We start from the raw sequence: 22,299 nt of genomic DNA, 5'->3' as shown, positions 1-22,299 counted from the left end.
CTGAGTGAAATTAGAAGGCATTAAGCCTGAGTCACATGTCTCACACTTAATGAAGGCTCCACTTGACATCTGGTCCTGTACAAATGCTGGAGTCCTCTAAATCAACTTGACAAGGAAGAGAAATAGCTGACATTGAGGTAAACTGATTCCATCCAAGAAGTCAGATCAACAGTTCATAATTTTATTAAACATGAAGCCCGTTCTGCCATTATTTCCATCCTTTACTCTCCCAACGCCCTGGAAAAATTACACACTCATGGGTATCTCTCATGCCATTGCGAAGAGGAGTAATTTTCAGATCTTGGATATTTCATCAAAGATTCCAATCTACCCATGATGGGGATAGCCCCAGTGTTCCCTGTGATCAATTTCTCTTCCATTCCCAATGTCACTGGAAAAATGATTCACCCTCCTTAAAAGTCACTTACCGAGTTCAACTTTAATGACTTGAACATAAAGAGCCTCGATGTAACCTTTCTCCAGTTATAACTGTATTTGTCCAATTAGACATAATTACATATATAAATCTGAGTACATATGCACCCTCACATTCTTGTGATTATCTAGATCTGATCTGTCTCCACATTAAGAGGTCTCAACAGCAGGATCCATCTTTGCAAGGTATATAGAACAACTCTTTGTTTCAGGCTAGCTCATTTCCCTTCCATATACTGAAAATCTAACTGACCCTTGACTTGAAATGGTAACTGCACCAATCCCTGCAAATGGGTTCAACAACAATTACCAGGAATGGTTTGTGCCCTGACAGGCTTTGCTTTTGTCTGTGTTCATTATCTTTCTCATTGGACTTATGAATGCCTAGGTGGCTGGTGCATTGGTGGGCAATGCTTCTTAGGTTATCTAACTGTGCCATTAACTTGCCACAAATAAAGGAGACAATTTATGGGTCCATTCCCTTGGATCTACATCATCAGCTGAGACTGGACATATCAGAAGGAGTTCATGACCCAGGACTGACTTCCTTTGCCCAGGCCATACTTCCGGGGTGAGGGGAAAATGTAAATGAGAATATGAGCAGAAACCTCTTCTTAACTCTTGAGAATACACAGAATCTGATGCTCAAACAGTAGATGCTCAACAGAGACCCTTAGACTTTCTGGCCAAAGTTGCTGTTGATGGTAGATTGATTATTACTGATTATAATAACATAATCAATAATATATTGACTGTCTTTGAAGTGAGCAAGGAGGTTTCTGTGGCCAACACCTCCTGCTGCACCTGGATTAACACACCTGGGGAAGTTGAAGCTCAGAAATAAGATCACTGAGTAAGCTACATGCACAGAGGTGACTTTATCAGCAGGGTCTTTCCTTAACTTATTTGATTTTGAATGGTTTGAGCTGGGGACAGTGTCTTCAACATGAACTGTAGACATTGCAAATTATCCTGCTTATAATAATCTCCCTAGTGTGTTGTATTCTCTCAAAAGTGTTAAATGCATGTTTGTAGCTACAAAACACCAAGCATATGATCTCCCTAAGCCTGGAACATCAGAAAAGGAACAAAGAGAATGACCAACTTAAAGATTTGGGGCCTGAAGCCATGAGCTGTGACTATAAGAGGGATTAAACAAACATATCGTGACCTGTGGATATTAACCAAAGGATCAATAAAAGCTGTGAGTGGTAGCTGAGAGAGGTTCTAATACCTTTAATTTTGATCATATCGCTCAGTTAATCTAAGAGGCTACACAAAACTGAGAAATTGTTAAGAAGGAGACAGCAGGCCCCAAATGGAGTTACCTGTGCCAAGCTCCACATTAACAAACCAGAACTTAATACCTAATTGTAACTTCAACCTCCCTTGGAATGTAAACTGTACCAGGCAAACTGGAATTATGTGGTCAACACAAGTGAGGTAATCTTTCCCATAGACTCCTTAGATTCCCCTAAAAATGGTGACCTTACAGCAATGCTTTCTTTAGAAATAATTCCCTTTTTTCACCCCCTCCTTGCCTTTAAAACCGTTTCCTTTTCTGTAGCCCATTGGAGCTCCCTTCTGTTTGCTAGGTGGGATGCTCCCAGATTCACGAATCATTGAATAAAGCCTCTTTGATCATTCAATTTACTCAGTTTAATTTTTGTTCCTTATTAAGCTAAAGAGTCAAAGGGTTTCTAAGACTCACGCTTAAGTTTGCAAGACAGCTCACTAGCAAGCTAATTACTGCTGTCTAAAGAGAATACCTATTAATTGTGTCAGGGTGGCCCTGAGTTAATACATCAAGAGGGGCTTCGAGATGGAGGCTGCCAGCCTTTGCTAGAGTCTCTAAATGACAAAATCATCACTCAAAAACTTTGTGCTCTCTCCCAAGTGGCAGGCAATCGAGTAAGACCTGGGCCTCCTTCTGTAAGATGAGGAGACAGATTACAGTTTTTCCTTCACTGCTGGAAGAGTTGAGGATTGTAAATATGCCCGTAGACTCCCAATAAACTTTCATTGGAAAATGGGACTCTGGATTTTGGTAAGCTTTTCTCAGCCTCCTATCCTGACTGACAGATGAAAATTTGTTTTAACACGGGCTATTAAGACAGAGTCGTCAAACTTGCCAACAAAGAGAATATCACTTCCATAACAAAATGTTTGTACATCACAAGTTAGTGGCACTCGATCTTAATCTTTACTCAACCTCTGGGTGCAAGTGAAAGGGGAATCTGTCTTACCAACACTTATCTACCTGCAACTCCCCCTGATTGAGATAAAGCCCTCTGGCACTTATGGGATAAGGAAGCACAAACAAATAATAGAACAATTACCGTTACCTTCTGATGTGAGAATAACAAGATGATATTGAATTTTTAAGAGCGTCTAGTCATGTCGCCTCAAAATTTATGTATTGAAATTCATTACCCAAGATGAGGTACTAGGCATTGGAATGTGGGAGGTGATTACGTCATGAGGACAGATCCCTAATAAATCGGATTGGTGCCCTTTAAAAGAGGACCGAGAGAGCGCCTTTACCTCCTTCCACTTTTTAAAGCTACAAGAAGTCTGCAACCCAGAAAAGTGCCCTCACCTGATCAAACTGGCACCTTGAGCCCAGACTTCTAGCCTCCAGAACTGGGAGATATAAATTGTTGTTTATTAGGCACCCAATTAGTAGAATTTTGTTACAAATGCCCAAACAGACAGAGATAGGCTCTGACTACCTCAGCAAGTTATCTTCCTTTTGATAATGTGGCAATACACAAAGGCTCTTGGTTGTATGGCTCAGACACTCTCCTATCCTCACTATCAAGAAATACATTTGAAGAAATGACAAGACATGCCAAGTGTGCAATATTTTTTTTTAAGATTTTATTTGTCTCCTTTTTCTCCCCAAAGCCCCCCAGTACATAGTTGTATATTCTTCGTTGTGGGTCCTTCTAGTTGTGGCATGTGGGATGCTGCCTCAGCGTGGTTTAATGAGCAGTGCCATGTCCGCGCCCAGGATTTGAACCAACAAAACACTGGGCCGCCTGCAGTGGAGCGCGCGAACTTAACCACTTGGCCATGGGGCCAGCCCCAAAGTGTACAATATTTTACCCCATTGCAGACCAATAAGTTAGTCTGCCAGTTTCATGAATGGGAGGACAGGTTACGAGACTCCTGGAATTTAGACAAGACATTGTTCATCATTGCCCAAAAGACATCAACAGCTTTGTGTTCACCTCTCTATTGCACCCACAAGGTCAAAGGGGGCCACGCAAAGAGATCAAGGAAGATTCTGCACACAAACTAGGCTGGTGTCACATCTGGAGAACACTAAGGTTAACAAACCTCAAGCTTTTAATGTTGGTTATAAGTACAAATGCCCAACCTTTGCTTCTGAGGAAGGCATTATCTTTATTATATTTGTCAGCTAATTAATCTGTCCTTTCCCCTATGACAGACACAATTGCCATCTTCGAAAGCAGTTATTCAAAAACCCTTGCAAGGTAGTCCAGAACAGTATCTGACACAAGATGTGAAAGAAATTTGAGACCCCTAAGGAAAATGGTCTCCTTTCTCTTTCAATCTTGAGAATAATTAATTAATTGAGTGAAAAGATCCATTGAAGATTTTTGGTACCAAGACTGACCTTGGCTGTGTGGTGCTGTGGGGTTGTTAAATACTGAAGGAGGCAGGAGAAGACATAGATTTGCCAGGACACTTCACAGGAGAGACACATCCAAAGGTGAGGTGATGTTATCCTAGGTGAGCAATGAGAGGGGAGAGCAAATGTAAGGAAAGAATAATAATATATATTCTGAATCCAATGAAATTTGCTAGCTTAGAAAAATATATAATTTGATATCTGCATGCTCAACAAGTCCATTCTGAATGGCTTGCCAATCTAAACTTTAGAGCTCTATAAAGCATGAAAAAAGAATACCTCAGCAGTCTTAGAATAGGAAAATATTTCTTAAACACGATGACAGTTTACCTACAAAGGAGGAAATATCGAGTTATATTAAAATTAAGACTTTCTCTTCATCAAGACATACACACACAAAGACAGAAATAAAGAAAGCATGAATGATCTACAATTAAGGAAACATGTGCAGCTCATAATGAGAACCACAACAAATTAATGAGAAAACAACAACATGACAGAAAAAACCTACAAAATAAACTAACACATAGTTCAAACAGAGGTGGCCCAATGGACGAGAAATAAGTGAAAATATGCTCAACTTACATAATAATCAAGAAAATGCAAATTAATTCACTGTTTGGTACTATCACACATCCACCGGAAGCCTAAAAAAGAAAAGAGAAAAAAGAATAAAAGTCTTGGGGCTGGCCCTGTGGTCGAGTGTTTAAGTTTGTGCACTGTGCTTCGGCAGCCCAGGGTTTCACCAGTTCAGATCCTGGGTGCGGACCTAGCACGATTCATCAAGCCAGGCTGAGGTGGCGTCCCACATAGCAGAGCCAGAAGGGCCTACAAGTAGAATATACAACTATGTACTGAGGGGCTTTGGGGAGAAGAAAAAAGAAGAGAAAAAATAATAAAAGTCTTGAAAAGGATGTGGACAAACCAAGAGTCTCTTACACGGTTGGTGGGTGGGGAGATTGGTATAAACGTCTCCCAAACCTCTTTGGCACTATCAGCTAAAGCTAAAGAGGCGTAAACATTAAAACCACACATCTATGGACAGCTTATCTTTGACAAAGGAGCTGAGGGCATACAATGGAGAAAAGAAAGTCTTTTCAACAAATGGTGCTGGGAAAACTAGAAAGCCACGTGTAAAAGAATGAAAATTGACCATTCTTTTTCACCATTCACCAAAATAAACTCAAAATGGATTAAAGACCTAAAGGTGAGACCTGAAACCATAAGGCTTCTGGAAGAAAACGTAGGCAGTACACTCTTTGACATCAGTATTAAAAGGATCTTTTCGGACACCATACCTTCTCAGAGAAGGGAAACAATAGAAAGAATAAACAAATGGGACTTCATCAGATTAAAGAGCTTCTTCAAGGCAAATGAAAACAGGATTAAAACAAAAAAACAACCCACTAACTGGGAAAAAATATTTGCAAGTCATATATCTGACAAAGGCTTAATATCCATAATATATAAAGAACTCTCGCAACTCAACCACAAAACATCAAACAACCCGATCAAAAAATGGGCTGGAGACATGAACAGACATTTCTCCAAAGAAGATATACTGATGGCCAATAGACACATGAAAAGATGCTCATCATCGCTGATCATCAGGGAAATGCAAATCAAAACTACACTAAGATATCACCTTACACCCGTTAGAATGACAAAAATATCTAAAACCAATAGCAACAAATGTTGGAGACGTTGCGGAGAAAAAGGAACCCTCATACACTGCTGGTGGGAATGCAAACTGGTGCAGCCACTATGGAAAACAGTATGGAGATTCCTCAAAAAACTAAAAATAGAACTACCATACGATCCAGCCATCCCACTACTGGGTATTTATCCAAAGAGCCTGAAGTCAGCAATCCCAAAAGTCCTGTGCACCCCAATGTTTATTGCAGCACTGTTTACAATAGCCAAGACGTGGAAGCAACCTAAGTGTCCAGCAACAGACGAATGGATAAAGAAGATGTGGTACATATATACAATGGAATACTACTCAGCTGCAAAACAGAACAAAATCATTCCATTTGCAATAACATGGATGGACCTTGAGAGAATTATGTTAAGTGAAATAAGCCAGCGAGAGAAAGATAATCTGAGTATGACTCCACTCATATGAGGTATTTAAAACTATGGACCAAGAACAGTTTAGTGGATACCAGGGGAAAGGTGGGGTGGGGGATGGGCACAAAGGGTGAAGTGGTGCACCTACAACACGACTGACAAACATTAATGTACAATTGAAATTTCACAAGATTGTAACCTATCAATAACTCAATAAAAAAAAAAGAGGCATAAACATGACACCCGATAATTCCACTATTCCATAAATAGCCAAGAGAAATTGGCATGTGTCATCAAAACATGTCTTAAATAGTCCCAAACTGAAAACAACCCATGAGCCTATTAGCAGTGGAATGATTGTTTTCTATTCAAACACTAGAGTCCTATACTGCAATGCAAATGAATGATTACCAGGAACATGCAGTAATACATTCACAAACAATATAAGGGATAACAAAAAATAAAAATAAAAAGAGTAAAGGCTCTATTTATTTTTCCATATAGATTGCAAAAGAGGCTAATGTGACCTGTGCTGTTACATGCCAGAGCAGTGGCTCCCCTGATGAGCAGTGACTCCCCTGAAGAGCAGTGACTGGAAGGGACCATGATGGACTTCTAGGGGTCTGTTAGACGAAATTCCCTTTGTTGAACTAGGTACTGAGAACAGGAATGTGAACTGCCCTTGAACTATGCACTTATGAACTGTGGTTGTGTCTTTAAATTTGGGAAATATATATCACCAATCAGAAAGGTGGGATATGGTGAGTACATTAGTGTTGTACAGCCCTTATATTGTAAAGGTAGGGTTTAGAGTCTTAAATAGAGTGACACTGTGATTAACTTTTAAATTTATATTGACATTTCTAGGCAAAAATTAACATATAATGAGCATACAACTTTAAAAGAAAAGGGATCAATCATAATGAAGAATTATAATGTAGACATATTTATAAATGAATACAGCAGAAGTTAGATAAAATAAGAAAATAAACTCTACTGACACTGAAATGTATACATCATTATATCATTATACTATATTATTATAATATATTACATTATAAAATTATATTATATAAAATTAAATGGACCAATTATATGTTTTAAACTCAAACATTTTTCACTATGTTCATTGGATTTCTGAAGAGATATGGCCAAATAATAAAATTAAAGTAGGAAAGTGAAAAATTCATTCTATGGAATTTTAACAATTGAACAACTAGCATAGCAATATAACATCAAGTAACATACAAGTTAAGATTTGTCTTTATTGTAATTAGTACTATATTAATTCTTTTCTTGATGTACAAATTTCCAATGTATTGAATGATTGATAACAAAGATAGTTGACTTTATATGTATATGAATATATACAGATATACTCAAAATTCACACACAGATACAAATACACACAGAAATTACACACAGACATATACATTTATCATCACAATTGTACTTATGTGTGTGTCCACATGTGTTTTTTTCTAATACTTGTTTAACGATACGATTTGTGCGAAATATTGAAGTAGCTTGTGTGAGCTAAAGGAATGATTTCCATTTGTCATACAAGAACCAATATACATCATTTAGTTCAAAATACCTTTGTAATTTAAGCTACTGAATTCTCATTACTTTGCATCAGCTTCAGAATGTAAATACAGAGAAACCTATTTAAAAACCTCTCCTGAAATTAAGGAAATACTCACTTTCCTCCTTGAAAATCAAGGAGTCACAAACTCCACATAAATAGAATGGACTCATGTCTTTCCCTTCAAAATACCTCTCCCTACCATGCTCCAAATTTAATGGCCATCTATTTAGTCATTTTAGAGACTGGAGTGTGCACCTCCAAACCTCTTCATTGCCAACATGCCCAAATCGTCTTCCCCAAAGAGAAAACGCTGCCTTCTACAGAACCCAATTCCACGCAATTCGTGTCTTTAAAATTGTCCCACTCACATCACGTGATTTGAAAATCAGCTAAAATCTAATTTTGTGCTATCATTTTCCCCTCTATAGATTAAGCTGGCCATTTCTACCTGAAAATGATAAATGTTTAAACATGCTTACCTCCAACCATAACGTCATCTTTCAAATAAAGGACTCCTGCTTCCTGAAGGATGTAATGTACAAAACTCATTTCACTCCAAAAAACTTTACTCATTGGCTAAACTTCCTCTCCAGCACCCTTGTCTTCAGTTTCAGTTATGACCAGCAACATGCTATTTTATTTTTAAGCATCTTTTCTAAAAATGTTGTGCCTAGTTCATCTCTGGGGAATTTGCTGTAATAGATTGAAGTTACACGGTCAAAGCCTTCTCCAAAATGTCCAGATGATTTAGAACTCAGTGTTCATTGTTGCATGAATTCTGCAGTCCTCTACTGCAAGTATTAGCAGCACATCAATCACTTGAGTTTTATCCATGATAAATATGTGATATTACATTTCAATTACTATTCCAAACTATTATTTATTTTGAAGAAGAAATTCAGCATGTCTTGTTTACATTCTGTGGTCAGCGAGAAATAACTGTGCTTAGGACTCTGAGGAGGATGAGTGAGCTATCTAATGAACATTGTAGAAATACAGACAATTTTCATGTTTCTCATTAGATTAGGGGATTTTGTATTTTTTAAAAATTATTACTTTTTTATGTGAGGAAGATAGGTCCTGAGCCAACATCTATTGCCAATCCTCCTCTTTTTGCTTGAGGAAGATTGGCCCTGAGCAAACATCTGTGGCTACCTTCCTCTATTTCATCTGTGGGATCCTGCCACAGTTTGGCTTGACAAGTGACGCTTGGCCCACAACCAGGATCTGAATTTGCAAATCCCAGGCCACTGAAGCGAAGTGTGCTAAATTAACCACTAGACAAGTGGGCCAGCCTGAAGGATTTTGTATTTTTTGTCCAGGCAAACCACACCCTGGATACCCTGGATTCACGGCTCATGAGCAGAAAGGGACTGAGACTTGGGAAACATAGAGTGCTTGCTGAAGTGACCGCCAAGAGGAAGGAGCTGGGATTATTAACAAGAGCCAATAGTGCATAAAAAATGGAGGAAACGGTGTTAAAAAGGACAAAGGTGCTTACCAGGACAAGGATGGTTTTGGTAGCTCTGGACTCAGGGGAGCTTCTGAGGGAGACATTGGCCTTATGAAGATGTTTCACCCTCTGCTTGTGCTTGTACAGGATGAAAACGATGGAGCCACTGGCCAAGAACATAAGTCCAAAACAGAAAACATCAGGGAATGACAGCAATGCTGCATATAAGTTGTCTCTGGTTTTGTCAGGACGAACAGTAGAACAGTATCCTAAATTTTTTCTATTTGTGGTGTTTTTGTGGCTCCCACGGATAGACATAAACATAGGAAAAATGATATTTATCAGCATGTGCAGCACCCAGCACAGGGTAATTGAAGGGACAATGCACTTCAGAGCTTCCCCTTTAATCTCTGCCCACCTGGAGTTCCTGGGGCTGATGATGATGGCCTGGATGACACTCAAGAGGCTGGTGGTGCCAATGGACACACCCCTGCCCACTGCGCAAACATAGGGCAAAAATCTGCATTCCAAATCAGGATGAACAGGATCCACTCCAAAAGATGACAATGTATAGCGGATTCCACTAGATAACAGGACCAATAAGTTGGCTACAATCAGGTTCTTGATAATCAAATCTGTGGATCTTAACCTACACTCAGTGAAATGAAGGAAAAGATAATGGCAAAGAAGAAAGAAATTCCCCACGATTCCGAATGTAGTCTGTAATAAGAGAATCGTCCCTATTGCCAAATCCCTGGCGGCCATCCTCTCAGTTCTCAATGCCTCATGTTTGTCTTCTGAGCCAGAGGATCCTGCAGAGGAATAGGAGGTGTGGGCCACATGAATCATGTCAACTGAAATACAATTTTCTCCACTTACCAACAAATCCTATGTAGAAATAATTACTTAAAGTTTTTTCTGTCCTTCAGAGGACTCCAAGAATTGAAAGTAGAATCATGAATGAACACTTGCAATGTAAGAAATACTGCCATGAAGGTCACAGATGCAGTAACTTCTTTATTCCTCACAAATTCATGAGGCAGCCACTGTTACATTCCTTATAAAGATGAGGACAACAAAGGGACAGAGAGGTGAAGTGTTTCATCTAAATTAACACACTGGTTGAGAACACAGTGGGGATTTTAACCTGGCAATAAAGTGGTGCATTTAATCCATAATACACTAAATTAATAGTTTTGTTCTTCAAATAAGCCAGATCTAAATTCAGTTTTGCTTTTCGATCTTGTCATTTCAACTTAGATTGGTGATATTTTATCTATATTTGGTAATGATGAGATTTCACTTATGTATGAAGACATTTTAGAGGCAGATATAGACTTTGACTAAAGCTTTACAGATCTTAATAAAATGTAGATGCCCTAGTTGCAGGATAAAACTGCACGATCCTGTCCCAGTACAAGTTGAGTTTAACGAATGCAAGAATTCCTCAACATTAGGATGGAAAAGAAAGATTCATTTGCATTGATTTCAGGAACAAAAGGACAATGCTCTGAGTCACAGGAAGTATGAGATAGAAACACTGATGCCTGATAAACAGTGTATGGTAGAAACAAATTATTACTAATTTCAAATCATATACATGTCATTTATTCATACCTATGTTAGATGAAATTATTAGCAGGAATGAAAGATTTGTGAAGAAGATTAAAGTACAAGGTACACAGGCAACATGCAATGATGTGATGCCAAGGAAAAGAGCATGCATTGTGTAAATTATATACATTTTTGGGTCTCTTAATATATACTATTATAATATTTAAAAGCATCACAAGTATCAAAAGAAGCATTTGAGCCTAAAAATATTTTCTGAACTTATTGCTATATTTTTTAAAAGTGCTGCTTACTCACTTTAAGTGGGAAAAGACTGTCTATAATCGATAGAGACATTACCATGAAATCTGTTAAGCGCTTCATACACTCAGAGTTAGAGAAGACATTTCTTCTCCAGCAACTGCTGCTAGACACACTGTTACTGCATACGATCAACTGATCCTTGTATGTTCATCATACTCTTTATTACAACAATTGAGGTACCCTCGGTGTACCTCTAGAAACCTGAAGATTATGTCTATGATTCTGTAAGTAAGCTGAACAGCAGATTGACACCTGAACTACAGTCCTTAAGCACATCAATATCAAATTTTATATGACTTGGATTAAACCATAATAACCACTGTCACTACCTTTGAGCCATGCTGGATTGCTGGAAGATCTAGGAACACATCTCTCTTGATATCTCACTCAGTTTATCCTCAAGATTTATTCCGTCTTCATACCTGGCTTTGGCACTTGACCAGGTACATGAAAGAACATTTGCTTGTCCATTACATTCACTTACCCAGATTCCTGATACAACTCCTTCTCTTACAGGTTCTAACTCTCAGATGAATAAATCTAAAACTCATCCATTTTTCCCTGCTGCTGGCATGGTGGGGTTAGCATGAAGGTCAAAGCAGTCAGTACACGTTGACAGAATTAGCTAGACCCTGATATATGAGTTTCTGATTCTGTGACCTCGGCTCCCCTCAGAACCGCAATTATCATTTCACTTGTAGTATCATTGGCAGTAACAGGCTTGGGAGCTGAGAATATTTTTTCAAAACTTTCTTCCCAGGTGCTAACTACCATGAACAACTACAAGTTTCTAGCTAACATCCCTTAAGAGACTATTGGTGTGTGTGTGGGAGGCATGGACATACTTTTCCGTGAACCCTGGAGGCAGACAGTGTCTCACATGGAGCAGGGCAGGAAATACTTAGGTCTCACATTTGATCGACTGGCAGTGGGTATGTGTATCTCAGTGGATGTTCTATTTCCCCCAGATGTTCTAGCTAAAGTGAGCTATTTTCTAACTTCACACAGCTAAGTTGCATCATCAGTTATGTTCAAAGAAATGTGTTTTAAAAAGGATGCAAGAAGAGGGACATGATACCAATAATTTACATTAGATATCATTGCACTCATTTGCACACCTCAATGTCAATGAATGTGTAAACAGTAAGGAAACTCTACCAATACTGACCCTTACTTGTGATAGGAAGCAGAATCATACAAATATCCATAAAATAGTGAGAGAAGTTTTTAAAACAGTCCCTCAGATAGAAAGCACCAGAATCAGATGCTTTAACGGGGAGATTCCACCATGCTTCTAAGTATCAGATAAGCCAATGCTACTTCCTTAATTCAAGACCATCAAATTGTCAACACACTCCTCTATCCTTATTTTTTTTTTACAATATTTTCAGTAAGAAGCTATGTTTTTAAATTTAAGAAATATATTTTTGATTGGTCAGAACAAAATACAGTTATAAATTGTAAGTTGAATTTAATTCTGTAGGTTTTCCTACAAACAAATCAACTCTGATGCAAGTTCAAAAGGGATCTATTATCCCCCCTTGTCAAGTCACTTGGCAGAGCCATAATGCTGGACAATCCATCTTACACACACTCATTTACACACAGAAGCAAAAACACACAGGCATGCACATTCCTTCACACTTTCAAACTCATAGTCACACATTCACATTCTTATATACATACACACTTACATGCTCTCACAATGTTAATTGCACACACAAAAACTAATGCACATATTGATCACATAAAATTTACACTTAAATATGTAATTATAAATACATACACTTCCATAAACTCACAATTACACTTCTTCATAAAATAACAGTCACCAAGCATGGGTGTATCTCAATTACATGACCTTATACAGAAGAGTAGTTGCATTTACAGACTTCTGGATGCCTAAAAAGGGGGGCCATGCTGCCCTCTATAGTTTTGATACCCCTGCAACAATCACATGGGCCATATTTATTACAATGCACAGCACTTAAAATGTGCTGTGAGCGTTGTCATCTTACGTCAAGACACATACTGAGAAACTTGGATTTTTGGGGGAGTGAAAGTGCCTATGTGATAGAGTGGAGTAAGAATAGGCCACAGGACCAAGGAGACATAATAGGCGGGTGCCGAGAGCCAGGGGACTTGGAGTTATAGAGAGTACAGGGCAAAGGAGTGAAAAAAAGAGAAAAGGTAATGGTTTTTAATACTGGTGAAGTATTAAAGTGCAATGCTGGGGATGAAAGACAGAGCAGGCAAAATGTGCAATGCAGGAAAGGTGGGAGATTTGGAGATCTGAAGAGATCAAGGGGGATAGGATCAAGGGAATAAAAATGCTAATGGGGAGGGGAAGTTAATGTCAAAAGCCAGGAAGTGCCAGAAGGGGCTTCACTTAAACACCTTTGTTTGGAGAGAAGGCGAATTCAGATAGGGTAGAGAGATCTTGGTAGATGATAACAGTTGAATTTCGGCAGAATGTGGGGAAAAGGAGATGGCACTAGGGGAAATGGTGGGCACAGGCAAGAAGGCCAAATGGGCAGAGGACAATAAGACAGTAAAGGTCAGTGGGCATGTGTGAGCCAAAAAGACAAGGAGAATGTGTCCAGAATTATAGAGTTCGATGCAATGAGTGCATGGTACAAAGTGGGTTTCTGGGGCAACTGATGTTGCCTATGACTTCAGAGCTGGGATGAATGACGGTGCCAGGGCATAGAAGTTATATATCAGAATTGAGAGCAGATAGAAGGCAAGAGAAAGGAGGGCATGCAAGACAGATTTTGCAGAGGTGACAAAGGCTGAGGAGGGTTAGAATGAGGTCTCTAGAATACTGGTCACAGAGGTTTGGAGGTGAAAAAGGTCACAAGCTGAAGGTGGAGAGTGCAATACTGAAGTCAAGAGGGTTCCGTGGAGGTTGGAGTGCATGTAGAGTTTTATTGGATGTCTAAAGGTCACAGGTGGACAGATGAAGATGTACAAGGGAGCATAGAGGTAGAGTGCGAGGTCGGATGAGCCTAGGAAGACGGAGCTGGTGGAGGACAGATATGAGGCCATTCATTGATTCTCTCATTTGTCTATTCCTTCACTTACGATCAAAAATGAGGAGTCATATATGTTTATCTTTAATGAAATACATTTGACATATTACATTGTGTAAATTCAAAGGGTACGTCGTATTGATTTGCTACATTTATACATTGTAATACGATTATCACTGAGTGATAGCACCTCTAGCACATCACCTCATTATCTTTTCTTTCAGTGTTTGGAATAATGGAGGTCTAGACTCATAAGAAGTTTGATGATTACAATAAAACGTTGTGTTTTGTATTCACTATACTGTGCATTAGATCTCCAGGACCTATTTGTCTACTAGCTGCAAGTTTGAAGCCAAAAACAACCTCTCTCCTGTTTCCCCAAGCCCTGGCCCCTGGTAAGCACCATTTGACTCTGTCATTTGATGAGTTTGGCTATGTTAGATTCCACATGCAAGTGAGATCACACAGTATTATCCTTTCTCTTTCTGACTTATCTCATGAAGCATAGTGCCTCTGAGGTCCATCCATGTTGTTTCAAATGGCAGAATTTCTTTCTTTCCCATGTCTGAATTATATTTCATGGTACATATATATCACATCTTCTTTACGCATTCTTCCATTGACAGACACCTGTTCTTCCATATCTTGGCTTTTGTCACTACTTTTGTAAATAATGCTGTAATGGATATGGGATTGCTGGTATCTCTTCAATAACTGTTTTCATTTCCTATGGTTTCTCATTGCAGTTCTGGAATGACAATCTTGGTCATATAAGATGTTCCTGAATACTCCTTAAGTTGAATCTACTGTAGAGATAAGGACACAAAATTTGGGATTTAGAACTCTCAACGGTATGTTCTCTTTCCTTTTGTGGTATTGTGTACAGTATCAAATAGGAGGTCTAACACGAGAGGCTGTCTACTAGTATTCAGGGTTCAGTGTTGAAAAACTGTGCCAAGTCATCCCTTAAAAATGCCTGCTTACAGATTCAAAAACTTTAGCATCACAGAATTTTTATGTCCAAAGATAGACGTAACAAAAATATCTTTCTTTATTGTGGTATTTCTAAAATGTAACACTTTATTCTAAAGTTTATGTGCTCTTACAAGCTAATGTTTTGAGCTTTACCATAAAATATGACACATAATAAGATAGCTAAGAATTTTAAGGACATATTCTCCTTTTCCTCTATCGTATAAGAAAACATCAGGAGGCATAAAATGTGGAAATAGATTTTAGATATATTGATAGTTTAAAAGTAATTTTGTTTTATTGCAACCAATTTCCTGGGCTCATATAATGCTATAGGCAAATCTCCAACCTTCTGTGTAATGTAACCTGGATGCTCATAATTGATACATCGTAAAGGAATTATGAGTTCAAATTAAGGTTAGCAATCAGCTGAAATTAAAATAGTCAGATTGTCTTCGATTATCTGGTGGACCCAACATGTTACAAGAGCCTCTCATATGGAAAGAGATGGCAGCGAGATGGGATATAAGAGGAGATTAGAGATTTGGAACATGAGAGTGACTTAACATGCTATCACTGGGCTTGAAGATGGGATTGAGATATGTGCAGGAGGAACCTAGAAGAAGGAACTGAATTTCGCCAACAATTTCAGATCCTGGAAGTGGATTGTTCTTCAGAATTTTGAGAATAGAGCCCAGGCTGGCTGATTAAGTCTTGTTGACCCCCTAATCTAAAAACTCAGCCAAGTCCGTCAGATTTCCAATAAAGAAATATAAGAAAATAAAACGGGTGTTGCGTTAGTCTGGTAAAATTGCGGCAATTTCTTATGTCAGTAAAATTCAAGTGATATACACGGGAACAGATTTAACAGTCAAATATTTCCATGACAACATGAAGTAAAAGTCTTCAGGAATTACCCATAACCAATACTATTTTGATCTGTAGATGTAACAGTTGTCATCACTGAGGTATATCCTACTTCCTATGAAGTTGGAGAATATATCTGAGGTTATATCTGAAATAATACTGCACACACAGAAACATACCCACACGCAGCTAACATTCTGTCCTTGGCTCAATATCTCAGAGATAGAGAAGGAAAGCTTTCCAAGTTATAAAATCATGGAATGTCAGGAGCAAGCAAGCACACAGCATATGACCTGGGACTCAATATTTGCCTGAGAAGGACATTTTCCCTTCTCTCATCTCTAGCCCTATTTCTTATTCTCTTGAAAAACCACGTTTGCCAAAGTTTCCTTTTTTATCATACCAACATACTCCTTCTGTTAAGGGCTGTATTGTGTTCTTTCAAAATTAGTGTGCTGTAGTCTTAACCTCCAGTACCTTACAGTGTATTCTGATTTGAAATAGAGTATTTGCTGATATAATTTGTTATGATGAGATCATACTGGATTAGCGTGTACCCCTAATCCAAATGAATGGTATCCTTATAAAAGAAAGAAATTTGGAGACAGTCATGCACACAGGGAACACGTCAGGCAATGATCGGAGTTAATATTGCCAAAAGCCAAGGAACTACAATTAAGGAGAGGGGCCTAGAGCAGATTATCCCCTAGGGGCTTGAGAGAAAGCATGGCCCTACTGACATCTTCATCTTGAACTTTCAGCCTCCAGAACTGTGAGACAGTAAACATCTTTTGTTTAAGCCCCTCACTTCCTCTCCTTGTTACTGCACATAGCAAACAAATACAGCTTCTTTTGCCACCTTCATAACAACAGGCAGAAGGACCTGGGAATGCAGAGAAGACTCCCCTTCCCTGTCCTCTGCCACAGGAGAGATTCAAGGACAAACAGCTCTGATCTGAAGGTCATAATGTGAGTTTCTCATCCCCTGTCTTCGGAGACATTCCCTCTGAGAAACATCTGAAATCCTGCTAAAATATTGGGGACGTGACTAGATCAAGAGCTCCCTACAAAACACTCACAGAATAGACCCTTTCCCTCTCGATGGGCAAGAGGTTTGGGTCCACTCTCTGAAATGAGTCCTAAGGCTTAACAACTGACAGAATGGATGTTGAGGAGACGGGAGAGCACAGTTGATGGTTTTTCTTGACACTCCCCAAGTGGTCCTCAGTGGGAAACCAGTATTGAGGGTCATTTAGTTAAACATTATTTCTCAAATTGTAATGAGCTGTGAATCACCTGGGGATCCTGTTGAAGCAGATTCTTTGGGACATGGCACTCTAAGAGGGTCGGTTCTGCAGATTTTTAGAGGGGTCATGAATTTTCTTTTTAACGTGGAGCTAGTAGTGCTGCATCTGCTCTCTCCAGACCCCTGTTTCAGTAGCACTAAGACAGAGAAGAAGCACAGTACATCTGAACCCTACACCCTACCATCACAGCTCAACACAAATCCTGCTGGTTCCTGGCAGTTCACAATTTCATGGCGAAGGAAAGGGAACCAGTATGTGTGACCCACCTGGGGAGGGAGGAGGCTACTGTTAGGAAATGCCTACGGACCGCATGACTCGATGCAGAGTTTGCACTGGTGAAAGCAAATGTCAAGTGGATGTAAATGTGCAGGCATCATCTGTGCAAGAACCAGCATAGGATGGGCAACGTGGGCAGGTGGAGTAGAGTGGGGCTGACTCTTGCATGTGCTTTCATTTAATTGCTGGATAAGTTGTCTCTTTGCATTCTCTACAGCACTTATTGGCCACGGGATACCAGCACTGATAAGAGGCCGGTTTAGAGATGTTGAATCTCCAAGCAGACTGTTAATGTTGTGAGTATGATGCTCTGTTGGGGCCTCCCAACCCCAAAGACACAGAGGACCATGTGCTGAACACAGATTCTGGATGCACTGAGATCTGCAATGTTCAAAAGAAACAACAGCTCCCAAATGGACTCATTTGAACTCAGCTCATCAAACAACCAATATCATCACCAAACCAAAGCCTAATACAAAACCTAATTGTATTTTCAACCTTGCCCAGGAATGGAATCTTAACCAGTCTGGAATTTTCTTTTTTTTTCTTTTTACAACTGGCACCTCAGCAAAAATATGCTGCCAATCTTCTTTTCTTCTTCTTCTCTTCTTTCCTTCCTCTTCTCTTCTTCTCTTCTTCCTCTTCTTCTTCTTTTCTTCCTCTTTCTCCTCCTCCTCCCCTCTTCCCCTCCTCCACTTCCCCTCCCCCTCCACCCCTCCCCCTCCTCCTCCTTCTTTCTTCTTTCTTCTTCTTTCTTTCTTTTTCTCTCAAAAGCCCAGCAGTACATGGTTCTATATTCTAGTTGTAATCCTTGAGGTTGTGCTCTGTGGGATGCTGCCTTGGCATGGTCTGACGAGTGATGCCATGTCTGTGCCAAGGACCCAACTGAGGAAACCCCAGGCCACTGAAGTGGAGCACGTGAGCTTAACCACTAGGCCATGTGGCTGGCCCCTGGAGTTTTCTTATCATCAATGAGGTTATCTGCTAAATAGACCCTTCCCATCCCCCAAGAGAGATGACATAATCTGCTCTTTCCTTGTCTCTTCCCCCTTTGTCTATAAAAGCCTTCCATTTGGTACAATTCCTTGCTTGTGGTCTGCACAGGTATGTTTGTAGGCCAGTCTGCAGTAACATTTCTTGGCTACTCCTGGTGTATTAGGGTGCATATGTTTGTCTTGTATTGTGTAGATAAGGGCTAGTGGAAACTATTAGGGATCTCGGAGGGCATAAAGCCACAAAAACTGGTAGGCACTAGTCAAGCAATTAAAAGCTGTTAGAGTGCATACCACCTAACTCAAGGACTTCTGTGTTATGATAAGACAGTCAGAGAAAGGGTTAGATTGACACTAGGTCACCTCTCAACCTCAAAAAGAATTGCCCTACAATGACATACACTGTAAAACGCCACACAATCCCCAACCTTGTGACATGTCACTCTTAGGTATGAATCTGGCTACAAGAGACACAAAGTCTAGCTAAAAGAGATGGAATCTTGAATTTCTAAAGAGTGAAGTGTGCCACCTTCTGGCAAATTGCTTATTTCATGTGTAAGGATTATAGAGAAGCTGTAGAGAGAGATCTAGGCAAATGGCAAAATCTTACTAAAAATGACCTAGAATTATAAGGGCCACTATGGGGAATGTTCCAATTAGACGAGATTGTTTACTTAAGAAGTGCACTTGAAGGAAAGTGTTCCTGAATTAAACAAACAAAATGGGATACCTATGCCTATTTTAATTGGTATGCAGATGTTCCCAAAGGGCTACAAGATTCCGAAATACCTTCATTAAAAGACTCATTACAAAAGGTTAATGAAAAGTTAAAGACACCAGGGGTACCTGAAATGAAAGACAGGAGGACTGATGTGACTTACTGCTCCCCTCTATCCTTCTTCACCTGAGCACTCATGTTTACTGCTTCTCTCTCCAAACTGCCTTTCCACTGTGAAAAACTATTAATCAGTTATCACTTACAATAAAATTACACAAAGTTTCCAAAGGTATTATTCACCCCTTGGTCAAAGACCAAACTAAGGGCCCTAGTTACAGAATTTTCAAAGCGCAGGGCAAAACTTCAAAAGGTTTTTTAAGAATTTGGGGTCATTCTCAGGGCCTAGGAACCCAGGCTGCCAGATCTTTACTGGCTTGTGCGCATGTTGGTAGGATCCGGTGAAGCCCCAAAACGGATGCAAGAAACAAAATGGCAAAGTCTCAAGGATGGTATTTGAGATGCTTCATCTTCAAAAAGGTTCTCTTATTAGACCACAAAGGGCTACAAAATGTCAACTGAAATTTATCAAGCAATATTTAGAGTCTTCCCTGCCCACACTGATTTGCCCATTATTCAAACATGCAAGCGAAAAACAGTTGGATCTGTAGCAGTCCTTAAACCCCTTTTAAAACTCTCTTCCCATAGGGTTACAAGTTTCATACACTAAATAAAGTCACCCAACCCGCTCTAGTTGCCCTATTTGTAATTGGACTATTTAGTGTTTGTTTGTTTGCTTGTTTTTGCTGAGGTGGATTCACCCTGAGCCTAAATCTGTCGCCAATATATATGATAAATTAAAATGAAGAAGTTCTTTTACGTAAAGAAATGCACATGCACAAACGAAAGAGGGATGGAGGGAGGGGAAGAGAGAGAGAATCAAGAAAAGAATAATATCCAACAGATATAGAGACTTCCTGCACATCAACAAGAAAAATGAAGACAGACAAGAGAATAGTAAAAATGGACAAAGTAAACTAACATATGCTTCAAAAAGAGGTTGCCCAATGTCTAATTAACATATCAAAATATACCCAAGTTCCTCAGTAATCAGAGAAATGTCAATAAAATCACTACTTCATATAATGACACACCAAGCAGCAGACTAAAATAAAAACTGAAGTAAAATGACAAGGGTTCACAAGGAGGTGGATGAACAAGGATCTCCTATGCCGCTGGTGGGTGGGAAAATTGGGGCAACCATTTCCCAAGCCTATCTGGCACTATGTCCTAAAGCTGAAGACATGCAGACCTATGAGCCAACAACTCCTCTACTCTGTGTACAGCCAGCATAGGTTTGTAGGTGTGTCACTGAAACGTGTTCTAGAACTTACATGCCAGCATTACTCCTAACTGTCACAAACTGAAAAGCACCCGCATGCATGTTAACAGTGAAGTGACAGCTATCACTTGGCCCTGCCACTCCGGGATCCAATTCCTCCCATTGTATTTAGGTTGCCCAGCTCAGTGGCAGCAGTTCCCAGTATAAAGAACGACTGGCTCGGAGAGAAGAGCAATCAAGGAGCTCTTGGAGGATGCTGGGGCTCCCCTCACCAATATATTTCTCAAAGTATTCATGAAAAAGATGTCTTGTGGAGCCTTTCAGTATGGTGGGCAGATCTTAAGTGACAAATCCACTCTAACATTCCAATGACAGAATCAAGGAAAGAGGGAAGCAAGAAAAGAATAATATCCCACAGATATAGAGACCTCTTTCAAATCAGTAAAAAAAAAGAAAAGTCAGACAACAGAATAGTAGAAATGAACAAAAACACTAACATATGCTTCAAAAGGAGGTTGCCCGATGTCTAACAAACATGAAAAATGCCCTACGCCCTTGAATCCATTGCTCCACATTCAAAGGAGTGGAGGCATTTTCAATTTACTCCCGATGAGCCATCTGCTGAGCAATGTTTTCAAGTGATCAAGCAAACTGTTACAGCTGTTTCTAACATCATGAGCTGCAAAGTGTAAAAGCAGAATCTCTGCTTAGAAAGCATGTACCAATAAATTTGTCATGATCCAATTTTATATCATTCCACCTTTATCCCATGTCCTAATATCCATTCCCACACACGTTCCCAGGATTCCTGTTGTATAAGTTAGAAAACTCAAGCTGTTCTTTTGGAGTGTAGGGCACCACCTCAGGGGTCACACTTTGTAGCTCACTATTAGGAGCCTACTGGGACTTGAGTCTGGATATATTTCTAGGAGCAAGAAGGAGTAGTGGGAGTGGGTCCTGAGGAGAATCAGCATTGTCTTGCAGGGCAACTGCTTCAGGAGAGGCCATTAAAGTTTCCTCAGGTAATGCAGGGTTATTCCCTTGGACAAGGGAAAAAAGCCAACAGGCTGTTTTTGCAGATGTTCCACTGCCAGGGTTAGGGGGCCATTCCAATTGCGGTGGGGAGGCCAATCCTACTCAGGGTGGGGAGACCAGTTCCAATGGAGACGGAGAGACCTTTCCCAGTGGCAAAGAAGACCCGTCAGAATCTAGGGGCTCAGTGTCCCTAGCCTCATCAGGGTCTTCCCACACATCCACATTACAATTTCTCAGAATCCTATTTTTTCCCAATTACTGCCCGCACTTTAATGACAGACACCTTATGAGGCCAGGAATGCACCTTGCAGTTACAATTCAGCCAGTCTCAGCAGGAGATTCTGCATTTGATTTTCAGCAGTCTCAGCTGAGTGGCTACAGGAGATAAAGGTCTCCTTCAGGGCACAGACAGATGCCTTCAGGGCATTTACACTGTGCTTCAGCTGGGAATTTGAATCCCTGAGCTTCAGTTTCACTTTCACTTCTTTGTCCAGCAGCATTAGGAGCAACCAGCCAACATTACCCTATTCATTAGTTTTCCAAAAACGTTTGAAAGTGTCATATGCACAGTCACTCAGATACTGACTGCTTATGGGTGGTTGATTAGGAGTAACCAATGCAGAAATTTTGCATATTTCCATTGCCGAATCACACCAGGGACTATCAGTGCTCTCTTTAATAA

The 22,299-nt window shown here is 39.8% G+C and overlaps 1 protein-coding gene and 1 long non-coding RNA gene across 2 annotated transcripts; both read right to left on the bottom strand.

Moving 5' to 3' along the window:
• Positions 1-3,340: 3,340 nt before the first annotated feature.
• Positions 3,341-4,749, bottom strand: LOC139042219 (uncharacterized). The gene is made up of 3 exons (XR_011498713.1): positions 4,679-4,749; positions 4,373-4,423; positions 3,341-4,190 (listed from the first exon to the last, which is right to left on the bottom strand). It is a non-coding gene; the product is annotated as an uncharacterized lncRNA (long non-coding RNA).
• Positions 4,750-8,929: 4,180 nt separating this feature from the next.
• On the bottom strand, positions 8,930-10,110 carry LOC123281345 (vomeronasal type-1 receptor 4-like). The gene has a single exon (XM_044760399.2). The coding sequence runs from the start codon at positions 10,051-10,053 to the stop codon at positions 9,022-9,024; it is 1,032 nt and encodes a 343-aa protein (XP_044616334.2). The 5' UTR covers positions 10,054-10,110; the 3' UTR covers positions 8,930-9,021.
• Positions 10,111-22,299: the final 12,189 nt, after the last annotated feature.

Source organism: Equus asinus, chromosome 26, assembly GCF_041296235.1.
Source record: "Equus asinus isolate D_3611 breed Donkey chromosome 26, EquAss-T2T_v2, whole genome shotgun sequence".
Taxonomy (NCBI): domain Eukaryota; kingdom Metazoa; phylum Chordata; class Mammalia; order Perissodactyla; family Equidae; genus Equus; species Equus asinus.
Note: the sequence above shows the minus strand (reverse complement) of the source record. Positions and strands in the feature narration are given on the sequence as shown.